Below are 17,046 nucleotides of genomic sequence, written 5' to 3' on the forward strand. Positions count from 1 at the left end.
TTTCTCATTTACATGTAAAAACAATTTTAAACAGTTTTTTAAAAATTTGAGTTACAATTTTAAACACTGACTTTTTAAAATTTGAGTTCCAAATTCTTTCCTTTTCCTCCCTCAGACAGCAAGAAATTTTATATAAGTCAAACATGTGAAACTGCAAAATATAATTCTATATCAGTCATATTGTAGAAGAGAACAAAAAACAAAACACAGAAAAGGTTTTAAAAAGTATTCTTTGATGTGCTTTTAGTCTCCATCAGTTTTGTCTCGATGTAGATTGCATTTTTCATCAGGAAAAATACAAAGGCCTGTATACAACATTTGTAGATCTGACCAAGGCCTTTGATACCATTTGCAGTTTCACATGTTTGACTTATATAAAATTTCTTGCTGTCTGAGGGAGGAAAAGGAAAGAGGGTTTATGGAAAATTATGTCAAAATTTGGTTGCCCGGAGAAGTTCATCTGTATTGTAAGTCAATTCCAAGATGGCATGCTTGCCTAGGTTCTGGATAGTGGACAATGCTCTCAAGATTTTCCAGTCACCAGTGGAATGAAATAAGGATGTGTCCTTGATCCTATACTTTTTAGCATGATGTTTTCAGCCATGTTAGCAAACGCCTTCTTTGAGGATGAACATGGCCTCAAGTTCAGCTACCACACTGATGGCAAACTCTTCAACTTGAAAAGGCTACAAGCCAAGACCAAAGATGAAGGAGTGTTGCTGCAGGATCTTCTGTTTAGAGATGATTGTGCACTCAATGCAGCCTCTGAAGCTGAGATGCAACAAAGTATGGATTGATTTTCTGCTGCTTGTGCTCATTTTGGTCTAACACCACCAAGAAAACACAGGTGCTCCATCAGCCAGCACCATACCATCCATATGTGGAACCACCAAGTACAGAAATTGAGAATAGTGGACAAGTTCACTCACCTTGGCAGTGTCCTTTTTCTGGAAGGTACACATTTACAATGAGGTTGACACATGCATTGCCAGAGCTAGCTCAGTATTTGGGAGTCTCTGAAAGAAAGTGTGGGAGAGAAGGGGTACTGGACTGACTTGAAGGTCTACAGAGCCATTTTGCTATACAGAGTTTTTACTACAGAGTTTTGCTACAGAGTCAGCATTGCCATATACTGTGAAACCTGGATAATCTACCAGCAGGAATCTGAATCACTTACATTTAAATTGTCTTAGGAAGATTCTGAAGATCACCTGGCAGAAGATACCAGATACTAAGATCTCTAGAAAGGTCTCTAGGTTAGACTGCCTAGCATTCTAACATTACTACGAGAGTGCAACTACAATGGACTGGACATGTAGTTAGAATGCCACATAGGGCAAGTGCTCACAAGGGGGTCAGAAGAAGTGTTACCATGACACTCTAAAAGTTGCATTGAAGAACTTTGGAGCTGACTGTATAGCTTGGGTGACACTGGCACAGGACTGCCCAGAATGCTGCGCCCTCATCAGCGAGGGGGTTGAACTCTAGGAGGAAGGCAGAACTGAAGCGGCTCAAAGGATCTGTAAGTTTAAAGTAAGCACCCCAGGTGTTCACAAGGATTATTTGTGCCCAACCTGTGGTAGAGCATCCTGAGCTCATATTGGTCTGATTAATCACAGTTGAACACACTACTTCAATTTTTCTCAAACACAGTGATGTCATTTTGGTCTTCTTTGACAATGGACAAGAACCAACCAACCAGCCATCACTTTCAGACTACTTTTTTTGAGGGGGTGAGGCAATGGGGTTAAGTGACTTGCCTAAATTCACACAGTAAGAACTGTGTCTGAGGCTGGATTTGAATTCAAGTCCTCCTGACTTCAGGGCTGGTGCTCTATCCACTGTGCCACCTGAGCTGCCCCCTAGCTTACATTTCCAAATTTTAAATTATTCCCCTTTATATATTCTTTCTGATCAAATTGACCTACCTGTTACTCCTCTCCTTTTGACCTTGCAACACTTCCTTTCTTATGAATGGTGGTCAATAATTGAAGGCCTTGAAAAATTAACAGAGCCTGAGATCTGGGAGGAGGGAGGCCCTACCTAGGGCTAACCTCAGACTGACTGAAGGAATCAGTATAAAAATGGTTTGGTTCATGGAATAGACTTCAGTCCAGGAGTCTGATTAATTCTAGTTACATGGTAATTAATCAGTAAGCACTTATCAAATGACTGCTGGCATCCACTTTACAGTAGGATGGGGACTATGGGCAATATAAAATGTGGTCTCTGCCTTTAAAGACTTTACATTCTAGGGGAGGCTAGGTGGCATAGTAGATAAAGCACCGGCCTTGGAGTCAGGAGTACCTGGGTTCAAATCCGATTTCAGACACTTAATAATTACCTGGCTGTGTGGTCTTGGGCAAGCCACTTAACCCCATTTGCCTTGCAAAAAAAAAAAAGACTTTACATTCTAATTGAAGAGAAAAGCCTCACATTACACAAGGAATTATGTTGTAGAGAATATGAGTAATTTAGAGGAGAGGGTGGATCAATGAAAGTTGGAGCAGAAGATTTGAGCTGGGTATAGGATCAGGACAGGATTAAACACAAAGGAAGGCATTCCATGTAAGTAGAATCAATCCATGTTAAGTAGAATTATTTAAGTAGGAACTCAAAATATACCAAAAAGTAAAATAATTTTTAAAAAACTCCAAGCATTTCTCAAGTTTTCTACAATGCAGCAGTCATTGTTCTAGATAATGGAGATAAATCAGTTCCTCTACCCCTGAAAGATCTTATGGGGGAGTCATCAAGTATTTTCTAAATATATACAAAACTACATGGTTGCCTTGGAGGAGGACAAAGGCATTAGCAGCTGGGAGGCCAGGAAAGGTCAAATGAAGAAGCTGAGATTTCAAGGAAACTAGGGGTTCCAATAGTTGGAGGTAAGGAAGGAGGGCATCCCAGGCAGGCCTGGCTAACATCCAGTGCAAAGGTACAGAGACAGAGTGCTGTGTTGGAGGAACATCAAGACCAGTGTGACTGAAGCATTTAGCCTGTGGATGAGAGGAATGCAGAATTAGGCCAAACAGGCAGGAGGGGCCAGGTTTGGCTTAAAGTGCCAAACAGAGGGGACTGTCACACTGTGACAGTGGTTCCTTCACTTCTATTTGCAGTCTCAACCAGTTGTTCTTTTACATTTTTGGAAAGACTTGCCAGTGTGGATTCAAGTTTTTCTACTCTGTTGTTACATAAACCACCAATCCTGCCATTTGTTCTCCTTTATCTTCTTTCAAGATTCTTCTTTCTAGCTTGAACATCTTGATGACGTTCCTTACTCTCAGGAGTTCATGAAGTTTCCTTGAGTGTTGGTTCAATGTTCTTTGTTTTGCAATATTTAGAGATATTTGTAGTCATTTAGATGTCTTAGTAGCTATCTTCTCTTCAGTTTTTATACCCTCTCTGTTGATTTCTCTATTTGAGCTCTGGGTTGTTGTGTCCTCACTTCAAACTTGAACCAGCCCATAACTCCTTGGATTTTTTCAATTCTCCCCCTACTATGGCAGCCATGCCCACCAGATTCTCTTCAAACCTGTATCAAACCTGTATTGCTCCCCAGACTTCCATCATTCCATCTTTTTCTCATGCTGTTACCTTTCCCTCCCCCACCTCTTAGAATTTTCAATTTGAGATGCCTATGGTCATACAGTTTGAAATGTCCAATAGACAAGTTGATAATGTAGCATGAAATTAGGACTGAATACTTAGATCTAGAAGTCATATCTCTAGGGATATTAACCCCTTGGGAGATGAAGTCAACAATCAATTAATAAGCATTTACTAAGCAAGTACCTACTATTATATTCCAGACACTTGGTAGGGGAATGGAATGAAAGTCCCTTTTTTTCAGTGAGTTTACGTTTTGAGGGAAGACAATATGTGGATATACAGTTTACGGAATATTGCAAAATAGGTAATTTTTGGAAGAGCAATTCCTAGGTGTTGGGGGAATCAGGACGGGATGATTTAGTAGGTGGTGCTTGAGCAACATAGTGAAGGAAGCAAAGGATTCTTAAGAAGCAAAGGTAAATAGAGAAGGCATTCCATCTATGGGGGGGGCAGCTTGTGTAAAGACTATGTGTGAAGAGTAAGAAAGTCAGTTTGATAAGAGATTGTGAAGGGAAATAATATATTTTAAGACTGGAAAGGGAGGTTAGGACCAGGTTATGAAGATTTTAAATGCCAAACAGAGGAATTTTTTATTTTATCCTGGAGTTGAGTCATCACAGGAGTTTATTGAATTGGGGACTAAGAGGGTCAGACCTGCACTTTAGGAAAATCACCTTGGCAGTTGAAAAGGGAAGGGAAGAAGAGGGAAGAGGCCATGAGATCATTTAGGAGACTACTATAATAATCCAGTGAGAGGTGATAAGGTTCCTGCTGAATACAGAGGTGGCAATTTGCCTGTGTGAGAGGGACCAGTGGGAGGTTCATGGTGCAGGGAAAATTGCAAGACTTGATATGCAGGATGAGGGAAGATGAGGGATCAAGAATTACATTGCAAATCTGGGAGACAAAGGATGGTGGGTGCCTTTGAGAGAAAACAAGGAATGTTTGTTAAAGGTGTGGGATTGTGGGAAGGAAAGAATAATGAATTCTGTCTTGGACATGTTGAGTTGGAGATGTCCATGACAAATTTAGTCTGAAAGGCCTAATGGACCTGTGAGGAGTGATAAAGTCAGAAAAGGATGTTGAGAGAGAAGACCGAGGAGAAGGAAGACACCCTTATCCAATGCCTATTCTGTTTCAGACACTGTGCTAAGCGCTCTACCTCACAATGCTGCAGGGTTAGGGCTTTCATTATGTCCATTTTCAGTTGAGGAAACTGAGGCAGAGATGAAGCACTGACTTGTCCAGGGTCACACCACTAGGAAATATCTGAGGCTTGAATTTGAACCTGAAATCTTCCTGACTGCAAGTCCAGAGTCCCCCTAGCTGCCTTGAAGTGAAGGGATGAAGTTTTAAAGGGAGCCTAATCCTGAAGGCTCAGTATCTAGAAAACTTTCACATGTAGGCTCAGGAGGCAAGTAGGGAGAGTGTGAGAGTATTTTAGAGAAATAAGTTTTGTTTTTTTTGTTTTGTTTTTAGGTTTCTGCAAGGCAATGGGGTGAAGTGGCTTGCCCAAGGCCACACAGCTAGGTCATTATTAAGCGTCTGAGATCAGATTTGAACCCAGGTCCTCCTGACTCCAGGGCGGGCGCTCTATCCACTGTGCCACCTAGCTGCCCCCCGAATGTTTTCCTGATTACACCTTGGGTGCCCTTCTCCTCTCTGAAGCCTCTGGCACAAGCTGGACCCTCCGCTCTGCCACCAAACAGATTTTGGCATCCTAGGCCGTCTCCGTGTGCTGATCACATATATGCAGGCGTGTGTATGTGGATGCGTGTAGGGTGTTGATGCATGTGCAGCTACACGTGAAGGGAGGTATGGGGTCCTCTTCCCCTCCCTCAAGGCTTCTGTAAGTTCTGGGCCTTTCCTGGGGGCCCGTCTGGGCCACCCCCCTGCCCCCGGGCAGGAGCTGCCCCCGTGGGCCATCTCGGAAACCCAGGCAGGGCCCCGGGCTGAGTCTCCCAACCACCCCCGTGTCGGGAGGGGAAACTGAGGCAGCCGGGGGGCAGAGGGAGGGGGCGCCGGCCCGGAGTGCGAGTGCGGCTGCGGGGCCCACCCCCAGGCGCCCTGGCTCACGCGTGGCCCCGGCCCCGCCCCCGGACAGCGGCCCGGGTTCACGGCCACGGCCGCCTGCACCAGCGCGGTCTCCGAGTGGGCCCGGCCGGGATTCGAACCTGCCCGGCACCTCGCGGTCTCGGGGAGGGAGGGGCAGGCGGCCACTTCCGGGGCCCCTGCGTGCGCGCGCCCGCCGCTCGGCGCGCGCCCCGGCCCTCGCTCCCGCCGGCGCGCCCCGCGCCCCTCCCCTCCCCCCGCTCCCCTCCGCGGCGGGCGCGCGCGCGCCCCGCTCCCCTCCCCCGCTCCCCGCGGCGGCGCCGGGCCCAGCTCTCGCCGGGGCTGGCTCGCCGGGCCGCGGTCCGCGGCGGTTGCTGCCCCACGTTCGGGGAGGCACTTCCGGCGTGTGCCTGGGTGGCCGGATGACGTGGCTGAGTCAGAGGAAGAAGCAGAGGCGAAGGCGGCGGCGGCGGCGGCGGAGCGGGCTCGGCGGGGCGGGGGCTACGCGCGGCCGCGGGCGGTGACGGCGCCGGTCCGGGCAGCGCCGAGGCGGCGGGGGCAGCGGCTGGGCCCCGGGCCCGAGCGTCCGTGCGCGCGCCCCGTGGATGTGAAGCGGCGGCGGCGGCGGCGGAGCAGCCTCGGGAGAGGGCCGGCGGCGCCGGGCGGGGCAGTGCGCACCATGGAGCCGCGGCGGGGGAGCGGCCGCTCGGCGGCGGCGGTGGCGCTGCTGCTGCTGCTGCTGCCGCCCCGGGGCCGGGCGGACGAGCACGACCACACGGTGAGGCGCCGCGGGCCCGGGCCTCGCCCGAGCCGGGCCGGGCCGGGCCGCCGCACAATGGGGCCGAGCCCAGGGCGGCCGCTCGCGGGGCGGGAGGGGCGTCCCACGCGGGCCCGGCCCCAGAGCCCGGGGGCGACTCCCGCCGTAGCGAACCCCGAAACAAGGCCCCCCGCGGGGGGGGGCTGCTCCCAGGCCGGCCCGGGCCCGCACGCAGGCCCGCGGGGTGGGCCGGCCCCTCGGCCATGCCCGGGCCTCCGTGCCAGCGGGGAAAGCTGTCAGCCCCAGGGCCAGCCGCCTTCTGTAGTTACCGGCTTAAGGAAGCACACCCCGCAATCCGGTCATTTTGTTTAAATATTTAATGGGACTTAGTTGAACGTTAGTCGTTATTAGACTAGCTCCTGGCTTTGGCAGCCTCTCCGGCTTCAAAAGGAAACCATCCATGCCAGTCTATGTCAATGCCAAGCGATCACCAGGCCAGAATTCAAGCGAAAGGCATACTTTTTCAAATTTCCATATTGAAACTTTTCAAAGCCTCTTTTTGTTTATTTCAGCATTGTGTTTAGAGGCGGTGTTTTGTGCTAGAAAGGACTTGGAAGGAGAGGATTCCTTAGTAAATGTACAAGGACCCTCTTGGGCAAGTCAGATGTCAAGTCAGATGTGACTATGATGAACTTTGGGCTTCAGTTTCCTAATTTCTAAAGGGAGGGGATTGCAAATAGATGATTTTTAACTTTTAATTGCAGCTATGTGATTTGACTTTTAAAATATTTTATTCCCTCCCTTTTTTCCATCTCTTTTCAGACTTTCCCCCTCAACCACAATGGAATTTCTCTATAGTAGATATATATATATATATATATATAAATATATATATATATATATATATATATAGTTAAACAAATATCAATACACCTTTATTCCATTAATTCTCTGAAAGGCGTGAAGGATTATTCTCTCCATAGAGTTGAGGTTTTTAAATGTTATTTTCTTTAATGTAGCTTTGGACTTTGTGTACATCCTTGGTTCAACTCCTTTGATTTCCACTACTTCATGCACTTTTTTCTTATGTTTTTCTAAGTTCTTCATATTTGTCATTTTTATAGGTGTAATAATCTTTAAAATTTTCATCATACTTTGCCCATTCAGTCACAAGAATAAATGTTAAACAAAATGTAGTCCCTACCCTTAAGAAACTCACATTCTAATGGGGAGACCATACCTGCCTACTAGATAATTTCTGAAGGAGGGGACTAGGGAGGATTGAAGGACTAGGAACAACCGTGTCTACAAGGATTTGAACAGTCTGAGAGGTGGAAATTAGGAGGGAGGAGCTAGGCACTAAAGAGACAAGTGTACCGAGTCAAAGAGATGGATGGTCTGATTAGGTCATAGAATGTGTAGAGAAGAGAATGTAAGAAGACTGGAAAGGTAGGAAAGGCCCAGGTTGTGAAGAACTTTTGTGCCAAGAGGAGCATTTTATATTTGATCCCAGAGACATTAGGGAACCATTGGAGTTTATTGAGTAGTGGGTGACATAATCAGATCCTCCTTTGGGAAAATAACATTGGTAGTTGAGTGGAGGATAAATTGAAACTTCTCAGGAGGAAATACTGGAGCAAACTGAAAGACCAACAATAATCCAATGGAAAGGTGATCAGGACCTGGATTAGGGTGATAGTTAAGAGAGTGGATAGAAAGGGATGTTATGGGAGATAGATCACGAAAGTAGAACAATAAATTATAAATTTATTGACAGTAAATTGGAGATCATTAGCTACTTTTCATTCACTCTCTTCCTCAGCCTCAATCCCAATTCTTTGGTGCATACTTATAATCCAGTTCTTTGTTATTACCTAAAATATTGCTTTATATAATCCTTTACCTCTGCCTTTGACTTGGGTGGAGGGAAGGAGTTGGACATGTTTAGCATATATCTCTAGTTGTGTTACTGGTTCTACTGTACACTTTAGTGATTTTTCTAACATGTTTCCAGATTGTTTTTCAGGACCAATTCACAGTGTGCCTCTGTGATTCTACTTTCCATATAAAAAATATTAAATATCTTAACAGAATTTTTCATTTCTTTTCCCTAACTTATAGTAAAAGCAACTTTCAGTGTTCATGTAGAACAAACATTCTGTCTTTGATTAATTTGCTTTTAATTTTTATCAGATGCTCTACTGCTTGAAAGGACAATTGCTAACTCTTAACCCTTTGAATAAAGAATAGTTTACCACTATTACATGTAGTTTAAAAAATGTTTATTAAGCACTTTGTGCTAGTAAAATTACTTTCCTAAGTGCTAGATATGTAAAGTTAAGATTAGTGTCTTAATCTCTAGATGCTTAGATCTGATGGGGAGGCATGCCAAATTACATTTAGGTAACTTTGAAGGATCAAATTCTTGGCTCTTGAAGGTACCTTAGCTGGAGCCCAGCTCCTTTGTTGTATAGATGTAAAAACTGAGACCTGGAAAGGTTGTCATTTGTCTAGTATCACACATTTGGCTGTTAGTGGAAATCAAACTCAGGCATTGATTAAAAGGCTAGGGCTCTATCTACAACATTTGCCTCTTTTACATATTAGAATGAAATAAGTAATTGCAAAAGAGAGGTCCAAACAAATTGTTCTTAGAGATTTTCTTGGAGGGAGAAAAATCACTATGACTATTTAGATGCTTTTATAGCATTGTTTCAATGGTATCTAACAGGCATGAATGTTTGTGGGGAAAGTTCTAGTTTCTAGTTTATAATTTACATTTTAATACATTGGAAAAATTTAGATATACATGTAGTGAAGAAATATTTGATGAATTTTTAACTCGTAGGAATTCTTAATCACAATTTAATTAAACAATATTAATATGAGTTTTGTTTTCAGGAATGTTCATTTCTAAAAATTTGCTCTATTTGAAGTCACATATTTCAGATATGAGATTATATTAGATAACAAAGATCTTAATCATTGTTGTAACACATAGAAGGTGTTATTTTATCGAGGGACTGGATAAAATTGGAACCATGAAGCATATATATTGATTCAGTTACCTACTCTGAATTGTAGTCACTGATCTCTCATTACTTAAAGGTTTTTTGCTTTAAAATTTAAGGAAATGCCCCCTGAAATGTTCCTTTGGCCCAATTTCTTACCAGTTTAGAATAATTGAAAATGGACATTTACTTCTGGAACATAACAATGAACAGATAAAGAAAAAGAACATTGAGATCTGTCGAAGTTTTTTCCCCACTGTAGGAGAGAACTGTGAATTTTTGAAGGCATAGAGAAATAGGAGTGAATGGAGAGGTTATGCTGAAGGAATGAAAGTAACATGACAGGTTTTATGGACTTATGAATTGAATTTACAATTGGAAGGCAGTTTTTAATAGTTCAGGTCATCCAACTATGATATGAAGAATGTTTTCCAGAAATAAAATATAAAAGTAAAATTAAGTAAAACCTTAAATGCTTATTGTTCTTTGCAATAATAATAAAGAAGTTCTGGAAATGTTTGAGATAACCCATTTTGACTATCAACCATGAATTTATTGAGCAGAATTGCATAAGTGGATTATATTTTTGACATTAGGGCCATAAAATGTCTTATGGGTCATTGAGACCAGTTTTAGGTGAGCTGGATGGACCTTTCTCACCCAGCAGAACTTTTCCCCTGTTTTTAAGTATATATCAGGAATTCTCAGCCGGGGGGGGGGTCATGAACATACTAAAATTCTTTTTTTTGTGGGGGGCAGCTAGGTGGAACTGTGGATAGAGCACCTGCCCTGGAGTCAGGAGTACCTGAGTTCAAATCTGGCTTAGACACTTAATAATTACCTAGCTGTGTGGCCTTGGGCAAGCCACTTAACCCCATTGCCTTGCAAAAAAAACCTAAAAAAGAAAATTCTTTTATTTGATAATTGCATTTCCCTTATCTTAATTGAAGGATTTTATACACTTAAAAAATGTTCCTGAGACAGGTTTCAGTCGACTATCAAAGGGTTCATGATGCAAAAAACATTAAGAACTGTGGCTAGAAGACTTCAGAACTTTGGTGGAGATTTCCCAAATTGTTTTGAACATCCTTGGGATGCAGAGTGGACTAGCAAGTCATTTCACTTTCTAAACCCCTTTTCATAATTTATAAAACAATGGTATTGATTCTCCCCACTCTTAAAAACTTATCTGTGGACCATGAGTTAATCAGCTATACTTTATTTTAGGTATGTTTTATGTCAGCTAAGTAGCCCAGTGGATAGAGGGTCCGGACCAGAAGTTAAGAAGACCTGATTTCTAATTTGACTTCAAACTGTGGTTAGCCATCAGACATTTTATTAAGTGCCTTTTGTGCCAGACACTGCTGTAAACACTAGGGATTCAGTTACAGAAAGAAAGGCAACTCCTACCTCATGTAGCTTACAGTCTAAAGTGAGAAGACAAGCACAGAAAGAAACTGAAAAGAGGAGCAGGGAGGGATGCTGGGCCCCGGCCTGGGGAAGTCAGAGAAGTCTCGGGGTGATGCAGCTGATGTTGACATGTTGGACCCTGCCCTCCCATCAGAGAGGCTAGTGATGAGGTAGAGTACCAAAGGAGGGTGAGTTCTTACAGGTTCCTGGGGTGTGAGGAGGAGACTCTGGGTAAGTCACTTAACTGCTGTCTGCCTCAGTTTCTTCAGCTGTAAAATGGTAATTAACAGCACTTTCCTCCCAGGGTGGTATGAGGGTAAAGTGAGAGAACATTTTGCAAAATACTTGCAAAGTTTAAAATGCTATATTCATGCTAGTATCCTCTTCCTCCTTTTTCTTCTTCTCTCTTTCCCCTTCCTTATCACCTTCCAAATGAGTTCCTACCAGAGTTTCTTAACCTGGCTGAGGGTAGTGGGTTGGGGGATGGGGGTGGGAGGGTTCTGTGAACTTGTTTTAAATATTTCTATTATTGTATTTCATAATGATTAGTTTTTTTGTAATTCCAATTATTTTATGCTTTTCTTGACTTTTTAATTTTTTTTTATTTACTGAGGTCACACAGCTAGGCAGTTATTAAGTATCTGAGACTGGATTTGAACTCAGGTCCTCCTAACTCCTGGGCCAGTGTTCTATCCACTGTGCCACTTAGCTGCTTACTTTATAGTTTTCAAAGCATTCTGAGAAGGGGTACATATATATGTGTGTGTATACACACACACACACACACACACACACACACACACACACCTTAATTTAGAAATTAAATAACATTTTAAATATGCTGTTAGAATTTTTCTGTAAAGGAAAGCTGGTGCAACCTCTTATAAAGAATTATTTTGTAAAGGAAACTCTTTCAATTTTAGGAGTTTTTGAAATTGAATTTTCTAAATGTGAAGCTTGGTTTTAGCTTTTAAGTAATTATTTAGAACTACACTTCTAAAGAACATCAATTGTTTGTGTGAGTGTGTGTATTTGTGTGTCTTAAGTGTTATAAATATACACACATAGACTGAGAATCATAGAATGTTAGCTCTGGAAAGAATTTTGAGCATTACTGAGTTTACTGATGAAAAAACTATGAGGCCCAGCAATGGGGCCAGTCAGGACTAAGACCTTGATGTTTGGCCTACCAGTCCTTCGTGTCATTCTTTCTTCCCACCCTCCCACCCCCATTTTGTGTTTTTTTTTCCCAAACAATTATCATCGGACTGTTTATCTAGAAAGATCTCAGCATTAAAAACCAACATGCTGGCACAGTGGATAAAGCACCGGCCTTGGAGTCAGGAGTACCTGGGTTCAAATCCAGTCTCAGACACTTAAAAATTACCTAGCTGTGCGGCCTTGGGCAAGCTACTTAACCAACCCCATTTGTCTTGCAAAAACCTAAAAATAAAAAATGTAAAAAACAGAATTACTAGTAACATTTATTTAAGCCTTGCATTACTTTGTATTTTTCTCTAGATTATTGTTTATATATCTTTTGTCAGCTAAAGTAAGTTTCTCAAGGTCAGGGACTGAAAAATTTCTTTTGTGCCTCTTACATTGCCTAGCATAGTGCTAGATAAGATGAATTGTACTATGAATGTTTATTAAAATAATTTCATTGTGGTGTAAAAGGGAAAAGAGTACTCAAAAGGGAAATTATTTTTATGGTAGTATGCAGAACACTGGACACAGTTTACCAGTCATGGGTTTCTACCTAGATATAAACTCAGAATTATAATTCTTATCTTGTGAGATTATATGTATTCTTTCTCCTTGGTCCCTTTGTGTCCTTGGCTTCCTGGGAGTCACTAGTATCAGAAGACCACTCAGTGCCTAATATAGACTCTACTCAGCTTTTACAACATAAAAGTATATTATGCCATTAGATAATTTTCAGAAATGGCAATGTTGCTTTGTTGTGGCTTTTGCCTGTATTTTTTTTTTTTTTTTTTTAGGTTTTTGCAAGGCAGTAGGGTTAAGTGGCTTGCCCAAGGCCACACAGCTAGGTAATTATTAAGTGTTTGAGGTTGGATTTGCACTCAGGTACTCCTGACTCCAGGGCTGGTGCTCTATCACTAAGCCACCTAGCTGCCCCTTGCCAGTATTTTCTAGGAAGTCTTGAAAAGATGTTTTAAAAAGAAAGCAAAAATTAATTCCTTTCAACAAGTTCTGGGCTTTGTAATTACCAAAAAGTCTTTTAATTTTTTTTTTTAACCTCTACTGGTTTTGTAGACTGATAATAAACTAGGAAATGGCATAATTTTCAGGTATGTTCACTTGAAATAGAACCTGTTTACACATAGTTTGGGATTGGGAAGTTATCTGAATAACTGAATAATTGTAACCAAAACATACTTGTAAGTTTTTTTCTGGGTTGGAAATATGATTATATTTACATAAGAGAGAATGAAAGTTACTGAAATTATGATTTTTAAAACTTTCTTAAATGGATTGTACCTATTTGCAGTATTATATGTTGTATATGTTATAAAATACCCATCCCTCTTTTGCCATGATAGTAAAAACTAATAAAATTTGACCAATCATAACTCAAGTCTTCATTGACCTAATAGTTGTTGTATTTCTAATTATTTATTTCAGAGTTTACATAGGTAATATTGTAACATTTTCTTCTTGAGTTAAGGGTTCTTCTCAGGATGATTTAAGCACTATTTTAGATAAGCAAAGGGACTAACATCATCCATGACCTGAGAAAAATACTGCTGCTTTTTCAGAACAAAATTACAGTTCTTTTTCAGGTGGATTTTTTCCCCTTTGGTAGTTTTTAAAATTCACTTTCGAAGCTAAAAAATGACAAAGCTTTTGTCACATTATAAGCCCAGGCTGTTGCTATTTCTTCTCATAATCGCTTTCTGGGCTTAGAATTTTATTATGTGGTTAATGTAACTGTCTATGAATTAGATCTAAATGACTTTAGTTCAAGTTCTAGATTATGTAAGACCAATTAATGCCTATTTTATACTTTTTTTTTTTGGTTTTTCAAGGCAATGGGGTTAAGTGGCTTGCCCAAGGCCACACGGCTAGGTAATTATTGTCTGAGGTCGGATTTGAACCCAAGTACTCCTGACTCCAAGGCTGGTGCTCTATTCACTGCGCCATCTAGCTGCCCTATTTTATACATTTTAAAAACTTCATAATTCCAGATATCAAGTTTATGTAGATATACATTTGGATCAATATATTACTGTGATTAATATCTTTGACCTTGGATATACATAAAGCATTGCAAAAAACTTATTTTAGTGAGAAGTGATGAAATTAACTGTTAGAATCTTTTTTCTAGTATTTCATGTCCAAAGATTAAAATTTAACCTGATTTCTCCTTTCTAATTCACTTTTCCCTAAAGTAACACATTCATTTAACCCCTCATTATAAAATAAATTAAAAAAGTTGGTCTAAATCAGAGGTTCTTAACCTGTGGGGCTTATCCATGAAATGTGTAAATAGAATTCAATGAATCTGTGAAGGGAAAGAAATTTTCACTAATCTCTTACAAATTTAGCTTTTCCTCATTATTTAGAATCATATTCTGAGAAGGAGGCACCTGTTTGTCCAAGAGAAGTCCATAACTTTTTTTAGGACCCAATGATTTTTAAAAGTCCCTTCTAAGTTTTAAATTCTGATTCTTCTATAACTACAGATGAGTATATTTAAGTTTCTTTTAATTTCTACTGAATTTTTACATTTAAATAATTATTCAGATTTTTTTTAACCTAATCCTTAAATATTTAACACTTGTATCCTTGGCATTTTTGTTAACCTAAATAACTAAGATAGACATAGTAGTCTTTAGGATTCATTCAACAAATACTGAGTTCCTACCAAGTGTAATGTGTAATGGGGGGAAGGGGTGAGGAGAAGGCACAAAAATATATGAGACAGTTGTTGCCTCTAAGGAACATAACTATTCAGGTAATAAAATTGACATTCATTTGATTCTTTTTTTTTCTTTTTTTAATTCTTTTTTAAGGCAGTGGAATTAAGTGACTTGCCCAAGGTCACACAGCTTAGGTAATAAGTGTTTGAAGTCAAATTTGAACTCAGGTCCTCCTGACTCCAGGGTCAGTGGTCTATCCACTGTACCACTTAGCTACCCCTTTTCCCTTGGTTTTGTTCCCTTCCCTCAACATTAGTTTCTGTAATTTTTTTTTTTTTTTGGTTTTTGCAAGGCAATGGGGTTAAGTGGCTTGCCCAAGGCCACACAGCTAGGTAATTATTAAGTGTCTGAGGCTTGATTTGAACTCAGGTTCTGACCCCAGGGCTGGTGCTAAAATTGACATTTGATATTTTCATGATTGAGATGCAGACTTTATAATTTTAATGTATGACAGTTCCTTTGGGGAGAGAGGGTCAAATGCAGGTGAGCAGGGCACTTTGGGAAGCTCTGATTAGTGTAAAATTAGCTTAGTTAGAAAAGAGGTCAGAAGCTAGCAGAATGAATCATTGGAGGCCAGTGCTGCATAGTGCTTGGAAAGAAACAAACCAAAAAAAAACACCCTAGGAAATATATATGTGTAAAATAACAAAATATATCAGGGTCTTAGTACATGAAAAAGACTTAAACATGAACCAATAGCAAAGTGATAGGATTTTTAAAAAATCATCACAGTATGGATAGAATTATATAGGAGAATACAGGGAAATTGGAGTAGGAGTGTAAATTGTAACCAGTATTCATATATATAATTATATATACACACATACACACACACACACACACACACACACACACATACATATGTTGCTTTAAGGTTTGCTTAGCAAACCTTATCTTTATGAGTCTTTGAGATAGATATTATTATCTTAATTCACAGATGAGGATGTTGGGGGCAAAAAGGTTAAATGATTTACCTCCAGTAAATCAACTAGTTACTATCAAGAGGATTTGTTCTTAAATTACTCCAGGTTGTTAAGACTCCTTTGTATCCTTTCCATTAAATCTTGTTTCTTTGAGAAGTTGTAATTTATTAGAAGATAATTTGATAAAAAGAATCAGATTAACATGTAAAGTGCTTTATAAACCTTAGATTCTTTTACTAGGTTCAGAACAGTGATTTTTCTTGGTATATGGAACTCTTAGTATGGGGATTTCCCTTTAGTAATAATGAAACTCCACTTTCTATTTTTCATCCTAGACTCTTCAGAGAATTGCTTGGAGGACTAAAAAGTTCAGGTTGCCCAGGAATAAGGGTCTCAAGACTTATTTATTCTATTAAAAATTATTAAAGATCCCACAGAGAGCTTTGGTTTATCTGGGTTAGAGTAATTGTAATTTGCCATGTTAGAAATTTAAATATAACGATGGTTTTGATCTCATGGAAGTTGTGAAAAAAAATCTCAGAGAGCATAGGGTTCTGGACTAACACACTTTGAGAACTGCTGTTATACACCTTGCTGCTTTTTGTTTAAGGAGTTTTTATATTTCTCTTAAGCAATTGACATTTTCAGAAAATGAAGTTCTTAACTTTAATTGAATTTTTTAACCCCTGTTGAAAAATCTTTCTAAAATTCTTTGGTCTATTTTCTTACCTTATTGGATTGAATGTATTTGAATGTTTCTTTCAGTTTCCTTCACTGTCTATGATTCATAATCTGACCGTGAATTCTGTTCAATCTTGTAGACATTATGGAAGATATATTTTTATTAGTAATGATGCTAAGACATCAGTGAACTTGTATATGTGTGCTTTTACTTAATAACTTGAATTCTTGTGATTTGCTTGTTTCCAAAAAATCTAATGCAGCTAAATAAGATTTGGGTTAAATTGAGGTTTCCAGGGTTTTATCTTTTTTTTTTTTTAGGTTTTTGCAAGGCACTGGGGTTAAGTGGCTTGCCCAAGGCCACACAGCTAGGTAATTATTAAGTGTCTGAGCCTGGATTTGAACCCAGTTACTCCTGACTCCAGGGCCCGTGCTTTATTCACTGCGCCATCTAGCCGCCTCAGGGTTTTATCTTAATTATATATATATATATATTTTTTTTTTTGCAAGGCAGTGGGGTTAAATGACTTGCCCAAGGTCATACAGCTAGGTAATAAGTGTCTGAGGTTGGATTTGAACTCAGGTCCTTCTGACTCCAGGGCCAGTGCTCTATCCACTGTGCCACCTAGCTGCTCTCTATCATCATAAGATTTTAA

The 17,046-nt window shown here is 40.6% G+C and overlaps 1 protein-coding gene across 2 annotated transcripts in view; it reads left to right on the plus strand.

Annotated features, from left to right (window-relative positions):
- Positions 1 to 5,978: 5,978 nt before the first annotated feature.
- Positions 5,979 to 17,046, plus strand: part of TM9SF3 (transmembrane 9 superfamily member 3) — a 72,240-nt gene continuing 61,172 nt past the window's right edge. For both annotated transcript variants that reach the window (XM_074233246.1, XM_074233247.1), the window contains exon 1: positions 5,979 to 6,442. In XM_074233246.1, coding sequence (XP_074089347.1) covers positions 6,344 to 6,442 — 99 coding nt within the window. In that variant the 5' untranslated portion in view covers positions 5,979 to 6,343. The remainder of the gene's footprint in view (positions 6,443 to 17,046) is intronic.

This window comes from Macrotis lagotis, chromosome 4, assembly GCF_037893015.1.
Source record: "Macrotis lagotis isolate mMagLag1 chromosome 4, bilby.v1.9.chrom.fasta, whole genome shotgun sequence".
Classification (NCBI taxonomy): domain Eukaryota; kingdom Metazoa; phylum Chordata; class Mammalia; order Peramelemorphia; family Peramelidae; genus Macrotis; species Macrotis lagotis.